At 43.8% G+C, this 23,628-nt stretch overlaps 1 protein-coding gene across 1 annotated transcript in view; it reads left to right on the forward strand.

Annotated features, from left to right (window-relative positions):
• Polr3b (RNA polymerase III subunit B) overlaps nucleotides 1-23,628 on the forward strand; it is a 102,955-nt gene that overhangs the window by 64,841 nt on the left and 14,486 nt on the right. Inside the window, exons 20-23 of the mRNA XM_021174599.2 lie at nucleotides 5,177-5,386; nucleotides 7,491-7,649; nucleotides 8,890-9,007; nucleotides 11,517-11,659. Coding sequence (XP_021030258.1) covers nucleotides 5,177-5,386; nucleotides 7,491-7,649; nucleotides 8,890-9,007; nucleotides 11,517-11,659 — 630 coding nt within the window. The remainder of the gene's footprint in view (nucleotides 1-5,176; nucleotides 5,387-7,490; nucleotides 7,650-8,889; nucleotides 9,008-11,516; nucleotides 11,660-23,628) is intronic.

A 23,628-nucleotide genomic window follows, 5' to 3' on the forward strand; every position in this document is an offset into this window, starting at 1 on the left:
TTGTTTTAATTACTGTAGCTGTTGTAGGTGTGTCCGTGTGGTAGTTCCTGAGATTGAAATACTTCAGTCTTATCTGAGGTCTCCCTGAGCTCAAAGCCCGCTTTGCTAGTCACTCAGGTGGATGAAGTTGCTATGCATGCAGCTGCTGCGGCTGTGCTGCAGTCAGTGCTTTAGTCTGTGGGCTACAGCCTGAGTAGCTTAGCTGTACTGCATGGTGACACCTGCCTGCCTGCCTGCCAGTGCCACTTCCTGAGTATCCGCAGAGAAAGGAGTGTTGCTGGGCATTAGCTCCCAGGGCTTCATTTCCTGCTATACATGCTCTACTGCTGACCTGTTCCCCCACCTCCCAAGTTTTACATGCATGCATGTGTTTCTTTAAGCATGATAGCAATCCTGTAAGCCTTGTGCTTTTCTTTCTGACGAGAAAGCTGAGTGGTTGAGTAGCTTAAACATCGTATCTCCTATGGAATCTCTTGTAAGACTTATTGAAGTTCCTCTCTACTAAGAACTCCCTTCCTGAACTTGTGGGGACTGTGATCAGGCTAGCTTCTCTGCTTCCTTATAGATGATAAACTCACTGAAGACGGAACTGTCTTTAGTGTTGTGTCCTTGTACCTAGTGGTATGATAAATACTTAGCAACTGTTTCTGAAGAAATGAAGAACTGGATGGATGGGGGAATGAGTGAGTGTCTCTCTAGTCTAGAGCTGAGTTAGGTGGCACAGGTCTTTAATTCCAGCTCTTGGGAGGAAGAGTCAGATGGATCTCTGGGAGTTCTAGGCTAGCCAGGGTTATATAGTGACATTTTGACTCAAAACCAATAAACAAAATCCAGCATCAACCTCTGGCCTCCATACACACACATATACATGTATAACTACACACAGTATGCACATGTGTGTGCACACACACACACAAGGAGTAAGAGAATTTTACACTAAAGAAGAGTAAGCTGAAGAAATAATACAACCTGAATCTGATTTATTATAAAACTACAACAATAAAGAAAATGTGATATTGATTCAAAGGCGAACATATGAGTGAATGGAACAGAATTAACAATTGAGAAAAACATGTATGCCTTTATAGGCAGTTGATTCTCTCTTTCTCTGCCCCACCCCCTTCCCCCTGGTGTCTTTGTTGAGACAGGGTCTAAGTATGTAGGCTGGCTGGCCTCAAACTCATGGAGATCTGCCTGCCTCTCCCTCCCAGGCATCAGATCAAAGGTATGTGCCACCCCCCTCAACCCCCCTTCTTCTGTCTTTGGTCTGAGTTTCTTTACAATCACTATTCCCCTTCTTGAAACACTAAATTATCTTCATAACTAATGTTTGGCTTTCTAAAGAATTTTTAAAAATATGTATGTGATGTGAAAGGAAGGAGTGTGTGCACATGAGTGCTGGTGCCCTCAGAAGTAGAGGGGTCAGAGCCCTTGGGGCTATAGTAATTGGTAGTTGTGAACTGCCTGGTGTAGGTCCTCACAACTGAATTCATGTCTTCTGAAAGAACAGCAAGGTTTTTTTTAATGATTTTTTTATTAAATATATGTAAGTACACTGTAGCTGACTTCAGACACCCCAGAAGAGGGCATCAGATCTCATTACGCATGGTTGTGAGCCACCATGTGGTTGCTGGGATTTGAACTCAGGACCTTCGGAAGAGCAGTCAGTACTTTTACCCACTGAGTCATCTCTCCAGCCCATAGCAAGAGCTCTTAACTGCTAAGCCATCTTTCTATCTGGCAAATGATCTTTAATGAAACTGATATGAGTCAACTAAACATTTTAGTTTGTATATCTATGTGTAAGAAAATGAATGTCGATTCCTACCTGATACCATAAAAAAATTAACACAAAATGAGTTATAGTCCTAAACATAAGAGCTAAAAGGTTTACTAACATACAATACAAAGGGTATTGTATGTTACAAAGGGTATAAGAAGAAAAAGGATATAAATTGAATTTCTCAAAATTAAATTTTTTTCTCATGAAAGACATCTGGGGGTAGGAAAATGCAGGCCACAGAGTGGGAGGAGTCTCCCCACACAGAGATACCAAATTTATATAAAGAAATCTGGTAATAAGACAACGCAGTTAGAAAGTGAGCAAAGAAGTCCAAAGGTGTGGCCCTCCACAGAGCGCACAGAGTGACACTGTGCGGTCAGACTGCGCAGCAGTGCAGGCATCTCATCAGTACAAAGTAAACCACCTGGGGTTATCCTCGCCCTAGAACAGTCAACTGAGAGGCTGGCATCCTGCATGTCAACACAAGTCTCAGGCATTGCCGCTGGAGACAGAGGAAGCTGTAGTCATTCCAGCCAGTTCTTCCGCAGTGTCTGCAAGCTAAGCAGAACATTACTGTCACTTTGTTGTCTTTGATAGTGACTGAGGTCGAGGGCAAAGAATGGAGGAAAAATTAAATGCTCTCAACTTCATTTTCCCATAAATACTACTTTATCACATGTTTAGAATATTTTCATCTCACCTTAAATTAAAGCACCTTTTCCCTATTTTATTTTACATTTTATACTTTGCTGTGCCCCTGATGACTTCAGAAAGTTATCAAGAAAGTGTGGCTTAGTAAGAAAAAGCATGTCCTGGTAGGAATCAAAGGAAATTACTAGAGATGATGGTTATAGCAAACAGGGCAGTGGCCACAGACCACAGCTCCTGGGTGCCTTTGTGTTAGCCGCATGTGTCGCTTCCCCCAGGGTCTTTTGTGGTGTGCTGTATGCATGCTGGGCAAGCACTGCCTTGAGCTGCAGCCCAGCCCTGCTTTAAGGAAACTAAAACAGCAGTAAGGACATTTGATTCTGATTGTATGCTTATGCAGGCAAGCCTTTTGATTTGATTTCTCTAGCTATTTAATAATCATTCATCAGTTTTAGAAAAAAATTATAGGGATTCGGTGTCAGTGTAAGATTTTGGGGTATAGAAATCTTAGTTTATATGTAGTGTTTTCATATACACATCTGTTGCGCTTCTAAAAGCAATGTGTACAAGTATAGTACACAAGGTTTTTTTGTTTTTGTTTAAAGGAAAGTTTCCAATGAGTCATAACCCTAGATATGCTAAATGATTTTGCTGTTCCTCCACTAAGTGGTCAGTAGTAATGCTTGAGGATTCTGCTCTGGCCTTGAGAGCCCAGTTTATAGCAGGCTCAGGTTCCACGGCCATTGTGGAGAGACAGCCACTTAGGTTTCCCTGTGGCATGATAATGCTTGTCTCAGTTTCAGAAGACCTGTCTTGGCAGCCTGCTGGGACAGTGCCTGTATCCCCAGCTCAAGCTGCGTCAACTACACAGTTGGAGCTGAAGTCACAACGTAAACTTTAAATGGTTTCATAGAGAGACATAAATGTCTTATCCATGAGCTGTTATGACCCCAGCAGCAGTCATAGGCTACAGCAGTGAGTGGCCACCATCAGGTATCCTGTCTGCTTTATTTGTTGTCACAGAAATGACACAAATTGTACTTCCTAGTGCAGTGCAGACTCAACAAAAGGTCCATGAGGTTCAACTTGACTATTGTTTCTCTGCTGACTTTTGGTAAGTTCTGTGAAGATTTAAGCACAGGTGCATACATGCTCTGGCAAGGAGCACGGTTTCTTCCCTTGAATTCACTTGACATTTCCTGAGCAACCGTAATGAGCTCCTCACTCTGCAGTGTGCCTTCTGCACGGCTCTTGTCGTTGCCTTTGGTGGTGATTGTCAAGAGTGGCAATTTTTTTCCCTGCTCAAGTAGTTGTTTTCAGCCCTGATTTGAGATTGCTATTGATTTTGGGGGGAAGGGGGAGGGCGGGCAGGAGAGGGCGGGCAGGAGAGGTGGTGCTGGGGATGAAACTCAGGTGAGCCAGTAGCACAAAGATGCAGAAGCTAGAGGAAACGAAAGAGAGAGTTTAGGTATCCATTCACAGGGCTGATAAGAATGTGTGTATGTCACCATAGAGGCCCATGTGTAAAACAAGCAGCCCCTCACCACAGTCATTCATGAGTGAAGAATGCTCAGAAGTGAAGGTGATTCAGTAGCCCCCATGAGATCTTACAGCAGGGTAGGTCTCCATCTCCTAGTTTAAAGTCTCTGTTTTACAGTCAGCTATGTGTCTGTGAGCCCAAAGGACGGAAAAACTCTTCTTCTGGAAGGCCATAAATTCCACTGTAGGGTTAAAGTTCAGATTTCACTTGTAGTTAACAATAGCCCAGTAACACACCCTTCTAAGGACTGTCAGGGGAGAAGGCTAAGGAGGAAAGAGCTCACCCTAGCCAGGCCGTGTCCCCCCTCCTCACCCTAGCCAGGCCATGTCCTCCATCCTCACCCTAGCCAGGCCATGTCCTCCATCCTCACCCTAGCCAGGCCATGTCCTCCATCCTCACCNTCCTCACCCTAGCCAGGCCATGTCCTCCATCCTCACCCTAGCCAGGCCATGTCCTCCCTCCTCACCCTAGCCAGGCAGTGTCCTCCCTCCTCACCCTAGCCAGGCAGTGTCCTCCCTCCTCACCCTAGCCAGGCAGTGTCCTCCCTCCTCACCCTAGCCAGGCTGCATTTTCACTTCCTTAGGAGAGGGCCCCTAGCCTTTTCCCAAGTGTTCCCAGTGTTTGACAGGTGATGGTCTTTGGGGGGTTTTGTTGGTTGGTTGGTTGGTTGGTGCTTCATAAATAACAAATTAGCAAGCCCGTGCTTCTCTGCCTTTAGTTGAGATCTTCTTTCCTGATCCATCCTCACTTTCTCTGACATTTAAATCTTTTGTTGTCATTAGTTCTTGCTGTGTGAGCTCTTGCATGTGAAAACTCAGTGTTGCTCAAGTCATCCTAACAGAGCCCAGTGCAGGCTTGTGGAGTTAACTTGTGAAATTAACCAGTAACAACTAAAATTATGCAAATAGGATCGATTGCCCCTATTAAGTCCAAAAAAGTTGAAATTGTTTAGATTGTTATTACTCTGATTATATATGTTTTCTGGGATTTCAAATATTAGTAACTTTTTTCAGTAATATTTGAAATCCCAGAAAAAAATATAATCAAAGTAATAAAGATGCTTTAGAAATCAATAGCTATCATATATTATTTTGAAATGTTTAACCTGAGGTTCTCCTCATTTCAGTTAAGTATTTAAACTCACTGCTACCTGATTATTCTACAGGATATAATGGTTGTTTTTGTGTTCTCCAATATCAATAAAGGTACCATTGGCTACAATCAGCGGAACAGAATTGATACACTTATGTATCTACTAGCATATCCACAAAAGCCCATGGTTAAAACAAAAACAATCGAGTTGATCGATTTTGAGAAGTTGCCGGCTGGCCAGAACGCAACTGTTGCCGTGATGAGCTACAGCGGCTATGACATTGAGGACGCGCTGGTTTTGAACAAGGCCTCTCTGGACAGAGGTAAGTGAATTCTTAAACACCAGAAGAACTTTTTTGCAGAATTAGATATAGTAAGTGATGATTATAAATATTACTTGGGGTCAGAATGCAGTGCAGGTTCAAAACAATTGAATTTTATACACAAACTGGAGCTGTTGTATATTTTTATTTAAATTGAGAACTTCGTGTATGAGTACTGTATTTACATCATTGCCACCCATCTTCCTCCCTCCTTCCTCGCCCTATCCAGAGTCTTAAATGTTGCTTGTGTGTACGTGTGTTTAGGACTGACCAATTGAGATTGACTACTTAGCAGGGAGTCTGGCTGTAAGAAAACTGATTTTCCCTCTTGGCAGCCATTGGTTGCCTAGAGCTCTTAATCTAGGCGTAGAGACTTGTGCGTTTCCGCCCACCTTGGCATATCAGCTAGTGTTGTCATTGTGCAGCTCTTGTGTAGGCGGCCATTTCCTTGAGGTCTCCTGGGTGCAGTTCACTGCCATGTCTAGAAAACTGTAAGACCTGCTACACTTTTGTGTTGGTTTTGTTTGCTTGCTTTGTTCTTAATGACTGACATTGAAACAATGTATTAAATGTTTAACTTCAGGATCTTTATTTCTTTTATTTTCCTAGTAACTTGAACATTTCTCATAGAGAATATAACTGAGGGGCCTTTTTTTCCCCACCAGGAATTAAATAGTATGTGAAAGGTTCATTTTTTGTGTGTGGGGCTAGGGGGTGGGGGTTGGTGGGGTAGGGTGGGGTGTCTTTTTAATAAATCTGGTAATACATGCAACAATAAACATGTGTTGAGAGGGCAGGTGGAAAGGGCTGTTACTATACAGCTTAAGTGCACAGCCTATGATCCATTTGTTAGCCACATGTCAAAAGCCAGAGATGTACAGAGACACAAACCTTATCTTGTGGTTTTTGTGCTTTTTTTATGCTTCCCTCTTTTAATGTTCTCCTTCCGCAGGTCAGCACTGCATGACCTAGCCAGCACCACCTGGTCTGCAGGCTGACTTCTCTATTCAGGCTCTAGCTCCTTCCCTCTCTGGCATACCCACGATGCCTCCCCTTCCCTCTCCCTAGTTGCTAGGCAGCCATAATAGTACTCCTAGACATGTGTCACTGGCATTAATGTTGGCTGCACTGAATTTATGCCCCTTTTTTTTCCAAGTGACAACAGCCATGCTTTGAAACTAGATATTTTCCTTTCTGATTAACTGGTAACGTTGATGGTGGAAATCTGAAGACTTTGTGATGTCTATCAGAAATACAATTTAATGATCAGAGTTTACCCTCTGTTAGCTTTTAAGCTCCCACCTATAAATAAAATGACCATTTACACTTAGAAAAAGCCATGGGATGATTTCGTGCCATTTGGACTCCCATACACTGCAGCGCGTTGTTAATGGCTGTTGGATCACAGTTTCAGATCATGTAATATTAGCAGAGCAGCTGGCCCTCCGAGCTGAGTTTCCCTCGGCTGCACAGGCCACTGGGAGCTGTGATGATAAGCAGCGCCTGAGACTTGCAGATGACCCCATCTTACATTTTGTTCATGCTACAGTCACTCTCACTTTTAAAGGGAGGAGGCTTGCTTGCTTGCTTAGCTCTAACCATAAATGCCAGAATCAAAGAAAGGAAGACCTTTCAGGGAGGCTTGACAGAAACTACAACACAGAGAGTTTGTGTGCTGAGCAGCCTGGCCTGAGACTTGGTGGGGTTGGTCTGTTTTCAGGTGTGCTACTAACTTCCTGAGTGACGCTGTTTAATTCTCTGGCCCTCACGCAGAATGCCCAGAGGTGGTTTCTAAGGCCCTTTGCCGTTGTGGTATTTTGTGGCTTTGTGTTACTGTCCTCCAGCATGACCTGTGGTGTGCTAGAGCATGGCTATGGGAATCAGTGTTACATAGACAGTTGGCAGAGGAGCACGAGCCATGCTCATTATTACTTGGGTTTTGCCAGTAACGTTGGTCTTACCAATGGTAAAGTAGTCTGAAGTTTGTGTTTTCATTTTGTTTCTGGAAATGTGTGGAGAAGTGGCTTATTGAGTACCACAAATCCATGTCTTTTCTTAGTTTCATATTACCAGGGATTCTGACCCATTTGGGATTTCATTTCAGGTTTTGGGCGTTGTCTTGTGTATAAAAATGCTAAGTGCACCTTGAAACGATACACCAATCAGACCTTTGATAAGGTGATGGGTCCCATGTTGGATGCTGCTACCAGAAAACCCATCTGGCGACATGAAATTTTAGATGCAGATGGCATTTGTTCTCCAGGTAAAAACCCTTAAAAAATAATGGATTTCAGTGTATAGTTTTTTAAATTGTGAGAGGTATTTAACAGTATTTCTGAATTTTTGATAGACAGGGCAGAAAGTAATCTGTACTATAATACCCTCATCTAGATTCAGCCAGTGTGGTCATTTTCACTGAATTTTCTTCCTGTGTTTTTCTATGCATTAAGTGTGTTTTCCCATAGCAAAAATGCATCCTAGGCATAACCTTAAATTACACAAAAGCCACACTTGAAACCATGTTTTGAATACGGTCTTGACTCTGCATCTATGCTGGTTATTTCTAAATTCACACATTTTGCCTATGGTCTGACTTTGGACTTACTTTTCCCTAAAGGGAAGGACTTCATTATGATTACAAACGTGTAATGAGTTTGTAATGATACAGCCCTTGCCTTTGGTCCTACAGGCTAGTGTAGAAGGCAGACATTACATCAGATCACACACAAGTATGTCAGGTTACATCCAGAGTAAGGGATCAGAGAGAGAACCATGAGGTCATTGTGTGGCAAGAGGATTTGCCCTGGTGAAGAAGATCTGCACTGTTAGGAAATGCACTGATGTCTGCAGATGGGTAAGCGGCGTCTGCTAAAGAATCAGAAAACCACAGTGGAAACCTGTATGAGTGACAGAAGTTTGGTAGCTGAGGCGGTCTGAAAGGAAAACTGCATATTAGGGCTCTGCAGAACACAGGGACCAGCTGAAAATTCTGCTGTCAGACCAATCATCTTCTGTACAACCCAGCCCTAGTTGAGCTCTGCATGGACGGTGCTCAGGGAACATGAGTCTGCCAAGCCACACAGTGTGGGGCTCCTTCACTCTGTCTGCCTTTGTTTCTTTGGACATTTTTGTGAAGCTTTAACACAGATCACCATGGCTTTGGAAATAGGCAGGAGAATGCTTATTTAAGTAGCTGTTCCTTAAACTGAAATAGTAGCAAAACCAGAGATTTGAGTTTTTCCTTTCCAAGGTAAGCTGGTGGTGGTTTGGTACTGGTTGAGATGTCTACAAACAAGTAGTGCTCCTAACCTACTCTGATACCCTAAGAGATAGATACGTGAACTCCATTGACTGGGGTGATGTCTGCCTTGCTGTGTGGTCTCCAGTTCTAGTTCATTGGGTTGGGGTTTCACTTGGCATGTAGTCCTCAGTCCGTTTCTGATTCATCACATGAGAAAGGTCAGGGGATGGCGATATGTTTAATGCTCTTCTCTTTTCTGTAGGTGAGAAAGTGGAAAACAAACAGGTGCTTGTAAACAAGTCCATGCCCACAGTGACTCAGATTCCTTTGGAAGGGAGCAACGTGCCACAGCAACCACAGTATAAAGATGTGCCTATCACGTGCGTAGTGATAAGACATAGAGATGCTTGAGAAAAGAATGAGTGGGGAATTATATGTTATATATAATTATGTGATAGTTATACCATTTTGAGTTCTATGATATGCTTAGATAAAATGTATCATATAGTTATACAGTTTTTATACGCCAAAGAACTGGAAAGAGCAACTTTGGGTACCTTTTCTTACATGAAAACAGTGTGGAATCCTATAGATGGTATAACCTGCTGAGAGGAGTGGCCCAAACGCACAGGAGTTCTGTGTAGAAGAACAGCAAGTCACTGGGTATAAAAGGCCCAGGTTTGGAGGATCAGTGTAGCTTGCTACTGCTAACACATGGGAGGATTTGGAATTCATTCTACAGAGAGGGACACAGCCAGATTTGTGTTATAGAAAAAATACAGCCGCACGCCTTTAATCCCAGCACTCGGGAGGCAGAGGCAGGCGGATTTCTGAGTTCGAGGCCAGCCTGGTCTACAAAGTGAGTTCCAGGACAGCCAGAGCTACACAGAGAAACCCTGTCTCGAAAAACCAAAAAAAAAAAAAAAAAAAAAAAAAAAAAAGAAAAAATACAGCACCAACTACATCACAACATCACCAGTGTACTAGGATGGAGCTGTGTTTAGTTAGTTGTTGCCTCACCTGGGTAAAGTAGCTAATCCCTTGTTTTCTCTGCATGATGAAAGAATCAAATTTATTCATCTCTAAATTTCTTCTCAGTTCTAAAATGTAATGGCATATGAAACGTATTGAGGTGAGCCAGTAGAAGTCACCCAGGATGATATAGAACCATCTAGGGAAAATGGCTATTCTGCCTAGGCTAAGGAGAGCAGTGGGAAGGGGGTAGCATAGAACAACGAAGACTCTCACACAAGAGAACTGCATTTGCTGCCATCATGATAACCACCTACTGTGCTGCTCAGTCTCTGGGTATCTTGTGTGTGAGAGCTTCATCAGCCCTCTCATCCCATGAGCTGTGTTCTCTTAGAAGGTCATTAGACTCTAATGATGTAGGAACAGAAGCAAGGAAAACATGGGTGCCATCCGGAGCTCACCTGGATGTACTTGGCAGAGTTGGGACATGAATGCACAGTTTGTCATCAGAACCCTTCTTGAGGGCCATACTAAATGCAGTGGTGTGAGAGAGAGAGCCATGAACTTGTTTGTATGTAGGGTAAGAGAGCGGGCAGCTCACTTGGGAACAAGTCCCATCAACAGAACTCCTGTGCGGTTTACGTGTGCGGGATGCTGTCTCCTCTCTCACCTGATGGAGGCAGGTGCTCAGGACCCATCTTGCTTTCTGCTGGCAAGTTCCTTTCTTTCTTCAAGAAACTTCACTCTGCCATTTGTCTCGTCTTTCTATACATCCACCTGTTTCAAAATCACTTCCTTTTCCTCAATAGAAGATGTGCTCAGATATGTTTGTCATCTTAGAAGAAAAGTGGATTCTGGGTTCATTCCTAGCTAGTTCCCCTTTTGTTTCTCTCTTTTGGGGGTCTCCCCTGTTCCTGCCTTTCCACCTCTCTCCCAAATTCTCATCTCTCCATCCCACTGAAAGAGCTACAGTGCAGGTGACCAACTGCAGCCTGTGCTCTTTCCAGTTGAGGAGTGTTGTATTATGTTGTTTTGCTGCTCAGGGTGTATGTTAGTTACAGAGGACAGCAGTGAGCTAGCCAGTGCCATCGTGCCCTTTGGAGCTCACAGCCTAGTCCAGGAAGAGGGGAACAAACAGATAAGGAAGTCCAGGGTTGGGCAGATTTGCCCAAGTCAGTGACATCTCCTGTTCTAGTTCTGTGGATAGTGTTTTTCTCATCCATGTGGTACCTCTCGTGACACTGCAGACAGACCCTCCCCTTGATTTTACTATTAGCACTGTGTTACCCTACCCCATCCCCTCCAGTCTAGTTTCCCACAGTCTCCTCTCCTGTGTGGCCTTGTCCTTGTGCTGGCTAGTTATGCCTGCCCCTTTCCTGGATATGCTTCCCTACTTGGAGAAGCCTAACCCTCACTCCCTGGCTCTTTACTGATGTGCCCAGAAGGACATCTGCCTGTGGCTGACTCCATGTAACACCTGAGCCAAACCGTCCGACTCTTGGCAGACTCCTCATGGTGTCTGTTGTATAAAAACTAAAAAGCAAGGTGTTTTGAGGACAGCAATAATGTAGTAGGTTGAAGGGCTGTTGCAAAAGTGGTTAGGCACTCAAGGCTGAATCTGATCAGCTCTCAAAACTCAGCTCTGCTCTGTGTGACTGTGTGGTCTCTTAAAGCATCGGTTAATGTTGTCTATAATACAGTGATAACCATAAAACTATTACATTATGTCTGCCTCATAATAAATGTATAAGACTGTAGAAGGAAAATTGTAAAATTTAGATTTAATGTTGGAAATGAGTAATTTTTTAGAGCATGAGAGGAGAATATCAGAGTATTTTGTGGTAGGATTGAAGACAGTATGCCATACAGTGACAGAGTGACAAAGGACAGTTAGAGGCTACTTTGTCTTCACATTAGGTACAAAGGTGCAACAGACTCGTACATCGAGAAAGTGATGATCTCTTCCAACGCCGAGGATGCTTTCCTCATCAAGATGCTCCTGAGACAGACGCGGCGCCCAGAGATCGGAGACAAATTCAGCAGTCGCCATGGACAAAAGGGTGAGCGGAACCCCAAGTGTTGCAAGCTGTTTCTCAGATTCCCCTGTTAACATTCATGATTGAGGCCATTACGGTGCACCCACCACGGTGTGGTTATCTGACCATTCACTCATTTCATTTCCTCTGTGCCCAGAATTATACATCGCAGCACCATACCCATGGAAGTGCATGGGACAGCAATAGTGATTCTTCTTAGGAAAGGCATCTGCTTGAGCCATTCTGTGTTCTGTTGGGTCATAGAATCTCAGCGCTAGGAGGAACCTCAGAATTAAATATCCCTTATTTAACAGATTTGATTACCCTCATTCACTTGCCTGATTATCTAGACGAACAGAATTTGACATGTTAGGAAAATGTCAGTATCCCTTACAAGAATTCACACCATAAGAGAATGTCCCATTCTGTATCAACCTACACATGTCACATTACTGTCCTGGATAGTTCTATGTCAACACAAACTGCAGTCATCTGAGAGGAGGGGCCCTCAATTGAGGAAATGCCTCCATAAGATCCAGCAGTAAGGTATTTTCTCAATTAGTGATTAAAATGTAAGCTCCCCTCTGCCCATTGAGGGTGCTGCCCATCCCTGGACTGGTTCTATAAGAAAGCAGGCTGAGCAAGCCAGTGAGCAGTACCCATCCATGGCCTCTGCATCAGCTCCTGCCTCCAGGTTCCTGTCCTGTTTGAGTTCCTGTCCTGACTTCCATCAGTGACAAGCAGTGATGTGAAAGCGTAAGCCAAATAAAACCCTCTCCTCCCCCACTTGCTTTTTGGTCATGATGTTCATCACATCTAAGTGATGAACACCTGGCTAAGCTACAGTCCCAAGTCCATTTGCTACTGTGTGAAGACTTGGGAGACTGATAAGCATGGCAAGCAGAGCTTATCTACTAGGTTCAGTCCCAATGAAGTTACAGAAACATGCCTTTCCAGTCTTACGTGTAGTGAAGCCTTTCTTAGAGCAGATGCTGAATCAGTTCATGGTAAGAGTATCTGAGTGACATGGGGAGGGTTGAGGCTCCCTGCAGTTCTCCATGGGTGGGCTGCCCTTGGGTTTACCTGGAACACCCTGTGAGTCCACACACAGACAGACAGAGCACCGCTGTCCACATGAACCCTAGTCAGCAAGTGCCATTAGACTGGGGCCTCCGAGTGAAATGTCAGGAAGGCTTTGTGTTGTAGCATTTCCCAAACTGTCAACATGGCAGGAACCAGGCTCCCTGGCAGAAGTGCCTTTGGCTCAGTTGTGTGTACAGTGGCCTTAGAGACCCGGTTGGTCTTAGGGCCTCTGACATACATGTTGCTCTGCAAGCTGAAGGACGTCCTCCCAGGGTAGCTGACCTTTACTTCAGTGAGGACTTTGTCTTCCCAGTTTTCCTTTTCCAGATGCCTTGTAATCCGAGGTAAGACCTCCTGATTAGACCCCACTCCCTTGACAGTCCTGTCTTAGATTTATTGAAAAGCCAGGAGGCAAAAAGGGAAGCAGCCAAACAGAAAAATAGGTGACAAAGACTTTAAGAGAGTAATGAAAGACTAGAGCCTTTGGGTGAATATAACTTTGCTTGCAAGCATGATTTTTATCAGGTAATAAATACACAGTATCTTGTTCCGTGTATTTGTGTTTATATCTGTGTATACAAGCACATCTCTGGCAGGCAGGGGACAGTTTTCAGGGGCCCTGTGCTTCCATCCTGTGCCTTCTGGAGTTCAGACTCAGGTCATCAGACTTGGCAGCCAGCACCTTTGCCTGCCAAGTCATCCCACCAGCCCACGCACATGATCTGAAAGGTTGGTTGGAAGTGAAGGATTGGGCTGCTGAGATAGTTATGTGGTAGATGACGTCCCTCTAGAGTCCCTGGGCCTGCAGCACTGCAAATAGAACAAGAGCCGTACACTAAATGGAGACTTGATTCTCATTTCTCCTCCACCTGTGTCTCCCATAAGCAATCTCGCCCCGTTTATACCTTCACATTTCTAAGTATTCTTAGATGTACTCATTCATTTTACGTGCTACTTACTGATTCACTCTTAGGTGGATAGGTGGGTCCAGGAACTTACACCTCTCCTCACACCCTACCCCTAGCACCCTGAATAGGACTGTTGTGATACTGGGTCATTTAACTACATAGACAACATTTAATTCAAAGTAAATAGTCATTTGAGGATGGTTCCTCTGTACCTAAGTTTCTTTCTCATCTCTATTTGCTCTTCTGGGCATTACCTATTTGCCTTTATACTGTTCTTGCATACCATCAGCAGATACTTTGTACATCTTTCCTCGGGACCAGTGCTCTATCTGGGGACACACGTCTCCCTTTCAGAGCCCCCTTCTTCCTGCTCCAGACTGTGGCATTCACCCTCGGAAGCAGAGCTTCTCAGCAGTATTAAAGCTCAGTGTCTGGTTAAGGAGACAACTCCACTTCTAAGGTACCTGCTGCACAAACAGTGGACCTGAGCTCAGATCCCCAAAACTCATGGGAGAAACAGAACAAAACAGGCGTATCAGTGAGCATCGTAGTCTCTACACTGAGGAGGGAGAGGAAGGACAAGAGGACCCCTGGGGCGTGCTTCAACCAGTTTGACTAAATTGTGGGCTCTACCTTCAGTGAGAAACTCTGACTCAAAAAATATGAGATAAAAACTGAGGACAGCTAATGCTGAGCACACATTCAGGTGAGGTGTGGCTTTAAACTAGTGCTCATGATCCAGCAGAGGCAGAAACTGTCTTATGCCCAGTGCTACTGCTTGAGCCCTGACCAGCTGTTTCACAAGAAGGCTGGGTATGCACTGGGACTAGATTAAGGCTGCGACAGCAAGGACCACAGATCCAAGGGGCTCACAGCAGCAGTAGATTTTCTTACTATCTTGAGGCTGGCCATCCAAAGGCAAGTGGTAGCAGATACAGGTTCTTCTGAGGCCTTGCTGCTTGGCTTGCAAACTCTCACCTCATTCCACCTCAAATGGCGTGTTTCCCTCTTCACACACATCCCTAGTGTTTGTCTTATAAATATACTAGGCATATTGGATTAGAGTTCATCTCGGTGATTTCATTCCACTGTAATTACCTCTTTTGTTGTTGTTGTATGAGGGGAGGAGTTTGAAGGTTTTGTTTGTTTACTTTTGAGACAGTCCCATTCTATAGCTTTGGCTCAATATGTAGCCCAGGCTAGCCTCAAATTCACAGAGATCCACCTGACTCTGCCTCCTGATGCTGGGAGTAAAGGTACTAAATACAACTGCCAGCCTCTTTTCCTCATACAATAGTTGTTCTTTAAATTATTGAGAAAGGATCATGAAAAATAAATCTTTTGGGGGGGGGGTTGAGACAGGGTTTCTCTGTGTAGCCCTGGCTGTCCTGGAACTCACTCTGAAGACCAGGTTGGCCTCAAACTCAGAAATCCCCCTGCCTCTGCCTCCCAAGTGCTGGGATTATGAGGTCACATATGTATAAACATGTCTTAACTTCTGTCATCCTCTCTATTGGTCTGTGTGTCACTGGGGATATTCTAGCATGAAAATTGTTTCCCTGCAGATTTTGACAGCATTACTGTGTAGTAGATCTAGTGTTGCTGGTTCATGTAGACTGACATCACAGGACTCTGTGCTGTTTGTGTGTGTGTGTTTGTGTGTGTGCATGTTACATGTAGATGCCATATGCGTGTGAGCACATGTGTGTAAGGCTCAAGGTTGGTATCTGGTATGATTCCTTACTCACATTCCACCTTTTTTCATTTTCGTTTTTTTGAAACTGGTTTCTCAATGACCCTGAACTCACCGATTACGCTAGACTAGCTGACCTTGACTTCATCTGATCTGTGCTGCCATGCCTAGAATAGTTAGTCTGGGTAACTTGTAAGTACAGAGGCTTATTTCTTACAGCTCTAGAAGCTAGAAAACTCAAGGCCAAGGGTTTCCCATCTGGTGAAGGCTTGTTTAATTACATCGTGTCTTGGTAGACAGTGAAAGGGTAAAAGAGCACCCTGGAGAGAGAGAGAGAGAGAGAGAGAGAGAGAGAGAGAGAGAGCGAGCAAGCATAAGATGTTGTCTGCAGCCTCAGAAGTTTCTGTGCTCAGCGCTAATCTGTTCATGAGATGGCACCCATAGGCCCTAAGTACCTCCCAGCAGTCCCCCCACGCACATGTATGTTTAGGGAAATAAATCCAAACCACAGGATGTCTATGACCTGAGCAAGCAATCTGGTCTTTAGTAAACTGGGCAAGAATGGGACAGGAACCGTGTTCTGGAGTTAGGCAAGGGCACCTCATAAGAGTTTGAGGCTCTGGTTTGCAATATCTGTTAGACTCTTTGGTAAAGGCTGCAAGTGGTAATGAGACTGGAGCCAACAAGAGAATGGCGCTAGGCATAGAATTTGGGAACATGAGTGCTGCTTGTCCCTTTCAGTGAGGCAATTTTGGTGTGCTGATAATTTACTAACATTTTATGCATAGTCTATCCCTTTATCTGTACAGCTCTAGTCTGTGCTGAGACTCTTCCCACACAAAATCAAGCATTTGAACCTCAGAGAGGATGCTTGTCTGGTACAGCTTAATGCTGGCAGAACTAGATTTGAATCCAGAATTTTCTGAGTGTGTTAAACTGTGTGAAGGTGGCTCTTTTTTATTCTGATACCCCATTGTCATCACCTCTGGAATTGCCACCATCCTAGAAGGTTCTCCATAGAAAAGGTGCAGCCTTTTCCTGAGATTGAGTCTTTATATTTCTTCCAAGTCTGTTCTGTGTCTTCTTGAGAGGCCGTCTCTTCAAAATTCTCATTTTTCCTAGATAAATCCGTTGATATCTTCCATGAAAGTGAAACGAATGCTACCAAACCCGAATGGGTCCTGAACTGCCCAGAAGGCTCACTCCCCAACTCTACTTCCTGATGCACCTTCTCTACTGAAATTAACTCACTATAAAAGTACCCCCTCTTCCTTCTTTAACTGATCTGCTAAGTAAGGCCTTAGTGCTTGATTAATTAAAATTCAGTCTCACGAAAAAAACAGTAAAATTCATAGCCCTCAATTCTGACCATTCTCCTGATTGCCTGGCCAGATGTGATCTCTAAAGACAGAAGACAGAATGTGGAGGACTGTCGGGGACAGGGATTACAGATGTGATCTCTAAAGACAGAAGACAGAATGTGGAGGACTGTCGGGGACAGGGATTACAGTAGTTGCACAACTTAGCTGACAGAGCCTAGAGAGGAACTGGGTCCCACCTAGGAGAGTTAGATATTGCCAAGTAAAATGAGAATACATTGGAGACTGAGGTCCATAGCACAGCTGTGTGCTTAGTAATCATTGCAAAATGTGCTGATAAAAGTCTCAAGAGTTTGTGGGGTTCTGGGGTGCATGTGTCACAGCATCATTCCTGGTGTGACTGGTTTGTTGTGGTCCAGACACATTCCAAGGTAAGAACAGTAGTTACTGGAGAGTAATTTCCATTCTTTTGAAATGTAGACTTGTTTAAATAATACAGCAGTGCCTACAAGTTGACCTGTAAGTCTTCTCTGCAGGTTATTTTGATGTAACATGTATGTACGCTCTGCCTTTAAAGCATGGGGTTAAGCTCCTAGTGTCGGGGAGTAGTATGCTCCTAGAGACAGCCTGGCTGGTTTGTTATCTGCTTTTGGTTTGGGTTTTTGTTTTTGTTTTTTTTTTGGTGTTTGTTTGTTTGTTTGTTTGTGTTTAAGCTGTTGTTAGGGATTCATTTAGTACATGTACGATGCACAGATTAGATTACATTGCTACACTAATAACTCTTAAAATAGCCTCTCCAGCAGTTGGCAGCAAGTTGGGAGATGTTGGTTTCATAGATCATCAGTGTTGGTCTCTGCTCAATCATAGTCACTTCAAGATAACAGGATAATAAGTAGCTAAATGAAGCCACTGGGGACAAGAAGTTGACCTTGGTAGCTCTGTGTTGTGCATGATCAAAGAGCTGATAAAGATTAAAGAGGATGGAATGGGTGGGTAAGGTAGAACAAGAGAATTCCCCACGGTGTGTCCCCATCGTAATGAGCAAAGACCACGATTGGCCAGAGAAGGGTTTTCTCAGCCCCTGCAGCATTCCCTCTCAACCCTCCCTCCACAACTGAGGTGAAGCCAGGTGTGGAGCCACAAGCCTTTAATCCCAGCACGTGCCAGGCAGAGACAAGATAATCTCTGTGATTTCAAGGCCGATATGGTCTACAGAGCAAGTTCCAGGACAGCCTGATCTACATAGTGAAACCCTGTCTCAAACAAACAAAATAAAAACACACAAAAAATAAAACTTCAACAATACCCAAAAGCAGGACTAAACTGACAGAGCCAGTGTAGCAGAAGGGAAAACTCTTGGATGAAGACCAGGAGACCAGCACACTCTCAACACTGCTGCAGCATTCTGCAGGAAAGAAACTTTAGTCTGTTCCCTATGACAGCCCAAAGAACTCTTGATGAAGACTCTCTGGGGAGAGCAGGGTTGCTTAGTGAGGGCCTCCTCTACAGCCAAGGGCCAACGTAACCTGGGTGCTTTCAGAGGGGGCAAGGTCTGCTTTGGTTTTGAGTTCTTTGAGGAATTTCGATTTTTTTCCATGTTTCAGGGTTTCACTGGGAGTAAGGCTGTGCCTCCCTGTTCAAATGTGATGATGCCCTTCCAAAGGGGTGAGTAGAGTAGAGGCGTGGGTCTGCAAAGCTGTGTGCTTTCATATCCTGCCATTATCAGCTTGGTAGGTAAGGATACAACGAGATGGTCACATCATGCTCCTTGGAGCATGCTGAAGCTAGACTTCTTTCCTGCCACAGAAACAAGTGCATTAGGCTCTTGGGCTCTTTATAAGTTTTACATAGACAAATAAATCTCAAGCACTCTTCTAGTCGGTGCCAAATAATATTTTCATATTGAGACTTTCCCTCTGATAGTGCCTTTATTAGGTTTCATTCTTGGTCTTTTTAATTCTGTAGGAAAAGATTACATAGTCTAAGGAGTTAAGTTTCATCTCAGTGTCCGGGCAAAGTGAATTATTATATTTCTGGATATCCTCTTTCGGTTGCTGCCATTCACAATGAGCAAGGAAAGAGTAGACCCCTTTGATGTGGAGAGGGGAAAAGCAATATATCACTCTCCTGAAAGAGCATTTCTCAGTCTCTCGTGTGAAAAAGGATTAGCACCTCCAACAAAGGTCCCGCAGATCACAGAACCGCAGCAATGCCAGGCAGTGTTTCTAAGGAAAAACTGTATTTGAGCAAGAGTGTTTGCCCTGGCAAACAGAAGCTTTTTAATAACTGCAAATCTGAGATAATGACATCCATTCCTCAGTGCCCCTCCTTCCTCTGAGACCAGATAGTCACTTACAACGCTCGGAAGTCAACTTTGTTTTGAAGTAAAAGCTTGGGCGTATCAAAATACAGTTTTCACTTAGCGGTTCAGCTTATTTATTTATTCCTGGCTTAGAGAGGATAGTGTATTTATGGACAAAATTTTCTACAATTGTTATCTTTGACTCTTGCTCAAAGCAAGTCCCATTAAAAGACTGCTTGCCTCTAAATACTATTCAGTAATCTGCTAAGTTAATTTATTAATATTTTGATGAAGTAATATCTTAAAAGAAGTTTAGGCTCTTGTGTAGTGCTTCAGAGAGGCTGTGAGAGTTAAGACATTTATTTGTGTGTGCCAGAAAACCTGAGAGCAAAGTCTGTCCATTAAACAAGTAAAAACCAGTCTTCCCAGAATTCCATTCACTGTGGTTTTTCTGTAGTGCTTTCTAAACTGGGTGAGCGAGAAGAGCTCAGCCTGGAGTAACAATGACATGGCTGGCATCTTGTCCTCACACAGCTCTTCAGGGTGTTAAAATCCACTGCCAGGCCACCTTCAAACACACTGGAGGCCTTTGGCTCTGCAGCTGACTGATCTTGCTTGAATGTCTAAGTGGGAGGGTAGAGGGGGTGGCTGACTGAGTGAGGTACTAAAGTTAGGGTGCGTTTGTCCAACAGCCCTAAAGCCAGAGTCCAAACAAGTTCACTTACTAATGCTAGAAGTCCGGATTCCGCCTACATAGACACCTCGTTAGACACCCTGTTGTAAGAAGACTTTACTTAATTTGTTTTCTAAGAACAAGTTTTAGCTCCTCTGTGACTCACTGTAGCCTTCTGCCCTTTCCGTAAATACCCAGGCTTTAGCTTTGAAATAAGGGTATTTAGTGTTTTATGGCCTAGAATAAAAATCTCCCGTTCTGTTTCCAAATAGTGTAGGCTCAACACATTTCATTAAGTTCTTGACACATTTAGCCATGTGTATTTTGTAAAGTTCCTATGGTTATTGTTTTTACAATAGCTGCTTCCAGAAGCACTGTAAGGGTTTCAATTAATCAGCCCTTTGTGTGCCACAGACTATGCAAATTTATCACATCAAACCATTCAGCTGCTTCTGGGAAAGCCGCGTAAAAACGCTATTGTCTTCCTGCACCTCCTCTCATTTAGAGTGATGTTTTAATAAGAAAGCTAATCAAGTTTTCTTATGCATTATTTATCTGTTAACGCGTAAGGAAGAGCTGAGTTGCAGTTACATCAGCCAGGATGTGGCAAGGGATGCGCCAGATCTGGAGGTGATAGGACGAGTTTTTGTCTTCCCCACTCTCTCCCCCACGGGATGATTTAAGGTGGTGGTGAGGAAGAGAAAAGGGAAGAAAGGAGGCCACCTGTGGTATCCTTCACATTTTGATTTAGAAATTTGCATCTCTTAGGCCCACAGACACGAGTTTATTAGAAATGCTTATTGGGTGATTGGAACAGTCCAACTTGAGAACAGTCTGGCTGCTGCTTTAGCCCCCCCATGTAGTACCGTATTCTGTAACTGTAGCACAAGCAGTTCCCACTAGACACTCATGCGTGTTAGAAGACAGCTTCTTGATAATGTGAAACGGCCAGAACACACTAAGGGTGCAGGTTCCAACCTCCACAGCCACAGTCAGGGCAGTGCTCCTGGCTGGCCAGTCATTAAGTTGATCTCCTCTATAGTACGTCCTGCTGAGAGCAATTAGGTTCCTTATATAATAATAATCCCTTACATTTAGATTTTTGTCTAAGGACCATAAAGTTGCTCTCAGATATTAGCCCATCGGTTCTTCTAACACAATTACTTGCCTGATGGAGCACCTGATGATGGAGCACCTGATGATGGAGCACCTGTTGGAGCACCTAATGGAGGTGCTGGTTATTCCCAGTAAAAAGACTAAGCTCCTAAGGCTTTATCACTTTTCCTTCCTTTCTAGTCAAACACTGACTGCCGGGATAGTATCTGTTAAACAGAGGAGCATCAGATTAAGGTCACCTGGTTCTTTGTTATCCCCCCTCCACTGGACTGTGATCCAAGGAGAGATGAACTCTACAGATACCATCTCATCATGTTCATAAGCCTCATGAACATGGCACAAGTCGTGTCTGCTCCTTCACAGTCCAGACCACAGACTCCTGGTGCCGTGCAACTGTAGGGAAAAGGCTCACTTCCTGCTGTAACTGTGGGGAAAAGGATGACTTCCTCTGTCCTCCCAAGCAGTGTGAGTACATGGCCTCCTGATGGTAAAGTATCTCCCTACGCGGATCCCAGGGAGTTAGGCTCTAGTCAGTGTGATGTGTTAGGCTCTAGTCAGTGTGATGTGTTAGGCTCTAGCAGCCTCCCTGTGATGTGTCTTGCATGGCATTCAGCTGCAGGGAGTGCAGTTATGCTTCCAGCATTTGCTGGGATTGATCTATGTCAGCTGATCTCCTGCCTAGAGTTGTGTCCTCACCGCCTTAGAGTGTTTGTCACACAGTGTGTCTGAGTAATGCTGTGTGACAACCAATAGAAAACTGCATACTAGTCAGCCCTTACTGGGGGTGTCACCTCAGAAATAGCTCTTGCATTAAATAGATCACTGCAGTTGGTTTTTTGTTTGTTGGTTTGGTTTGGTTTGGTTTTGGTTTTTCGAGACAGGGTTTCTCTATGAAGCCCTGGCTGTCCTGGAACTCACTCTGTAGACCAGGCTGGCCTCGAACTCAAAAATCCGCCTGCCTCTGCCTCCTAAGTACTGGGATTAAAGGTGTGTGCCATCATGCCTGGCTGCAGTTGTCTTGATAAGGCTTTAGCATGGTAATTTTTTTTTCTCTTTTGGAGTGTTTTGTTTGTTTGTTTGTTTGTTTGTTTGTGTTTGAGACAGCCCAGGCTGGCTTTGAATTCAGAATTCACCTGCTACTCCAATACTTGCATCACTGGCATGAGCTACAACACATTGATTTTTTTCTACTGATATGTTAACTTGTCTATTTAAAGTGTTCCAGCACACAGATCTAACCCATTAAAACTAATAAGTCAGTTACCATTAATATTAGTTATTAGAAATACATTCTAAGAAAATGAAATGATTCATAATGCCGGCTGTTTTTTCTCTGGACAACCTGTACCTACATGATTTCTGGGTTGCTCTCTGAAGCCGTAGAAATAAAGACAGCAGCTTGGTAGTGGAACCTGCAGTGCCTAGGTCCTCTGAGAGCTTCCCTGGACTCCATAAGTTCTCCTTCTCTGCCCTTGGAATTAGTGTCAGTGCTGATGGAGTGACACTCTCTTGGCAGGGCATAGACTGCTCCTAACTTTCCCGGCTTCTACTTTTCTTCATGAATTTGTGTTTGCTAAGAGTCCTGTGATACAGTCTGTGGCCTAATTCCCAGTTGCCTCCAGTGAGTACATCAAAGTTCCTGAGCAAAATGTATTTGCATTTTGCTACCAGGAGGCTGTGCTATAAACAATGGAGTTGAGACATCAGCACTGGCCACAGGATGAAATTTTATTTTACAATCTGAAGTGCTGTGTAAGCATTTAAGGTATGAATCGGTAATCATTTCCCAACAGCTCCCATTAGCCATGCTTTCTTTGCAGCCCATCCCCTTTCCTGGGATGCAGGGGTGGGGGTGAACACTCTGGAGCACACTGCGGGGCATTTGCATTTAAGCCAACATTCAAGGGAAGCCACCACAGCTTTCTAAAGTTCTTAGTGCCGGAATGGACCTTATGCCTCTGCTCCTCGATGAAACACAGTTTTAATTTTTCATTGCAAGAAAAGAGAAGAAACCTTCCCAATGTTGGGAAGATTAGATACTTCTAATCCAGAGAAATGTGGAAGAAAAAAAAAATACATATGTGGGGGAAAAGTGGGTTTCAAAGGTCAGGACCGTTCTTTACCCTGATGGATTCAGTAAAATGCAGACTTAAAAAATCATCTGTCTAATTTGAGATTCAAGATCATCAAATTCTGTCTAAATATTTTGTTTTAACTTCTAAGCTCATTATGACCCCTTTGTGTTAACTTGTATTAAACTCTGTCAGCTATGACTGGTCTCATAAGCACAGTCAGTGGGGCAGAATAAGTTAATTATTTACTTGTGTCACTAGTGCTCTTCATTTAATGAAATGCACAGCTGTGTTGGATCTGCAGTTGGATGTGTAGCTCCCATTGTTCAGCAAGTCAGCAGAGGGGAGAAGCCGTGGTGATGGAGAGTCCTCGCCTCTCTCTGCTGCTCTGGCTTTCTGTGTCGATTTCATGGGTCTTTTATCACTCGCTTTCTCACAAAACAAACAACACAGGGCTGTCTGCTATGGGAACCATCTTGGCATATAAAAGGGGTTTCAGAGGCTCAAGTAATTTTAAGTTAGCGAAGATTTAATTTTTGGCTTACAGGTGCCCCTGGTTCAAATATAACCAAAGCAATTCTGTTACAGGACGGAATGGAAAAAAGCTCCTTGTGTGTGTTTTTGTCAGCAAATGTCAGAAAAAGGCAGAAGAAAAAAACAAAACAAAACAAAACAAAAACTTCCCAAAAGGAAGCTGTGCTGTGAAGATTAATCGGGCCCAGAGGAAAATGACTAGATTCTGACTGTAGGAATGAGCATGCGTGTCATCTTAATAGCATGGTGGGGTTAAATTAGCTCAATTAAACATGTCAACTAAAACCAGGATA

The sequence above is a fragment of the Mus caroli genome, chromosome 10, assembly GCF_900094665.2.
Source record: "Mus caroli chromosome 10, CAROLI_EIJ_v1.1, whole genome shotgun sequence".
Lineage (NCBI taxonomy): Eukaryota > Metazoa > Chordata > Mammalia > Rodentia > Muridae > Mus > Mus caroli.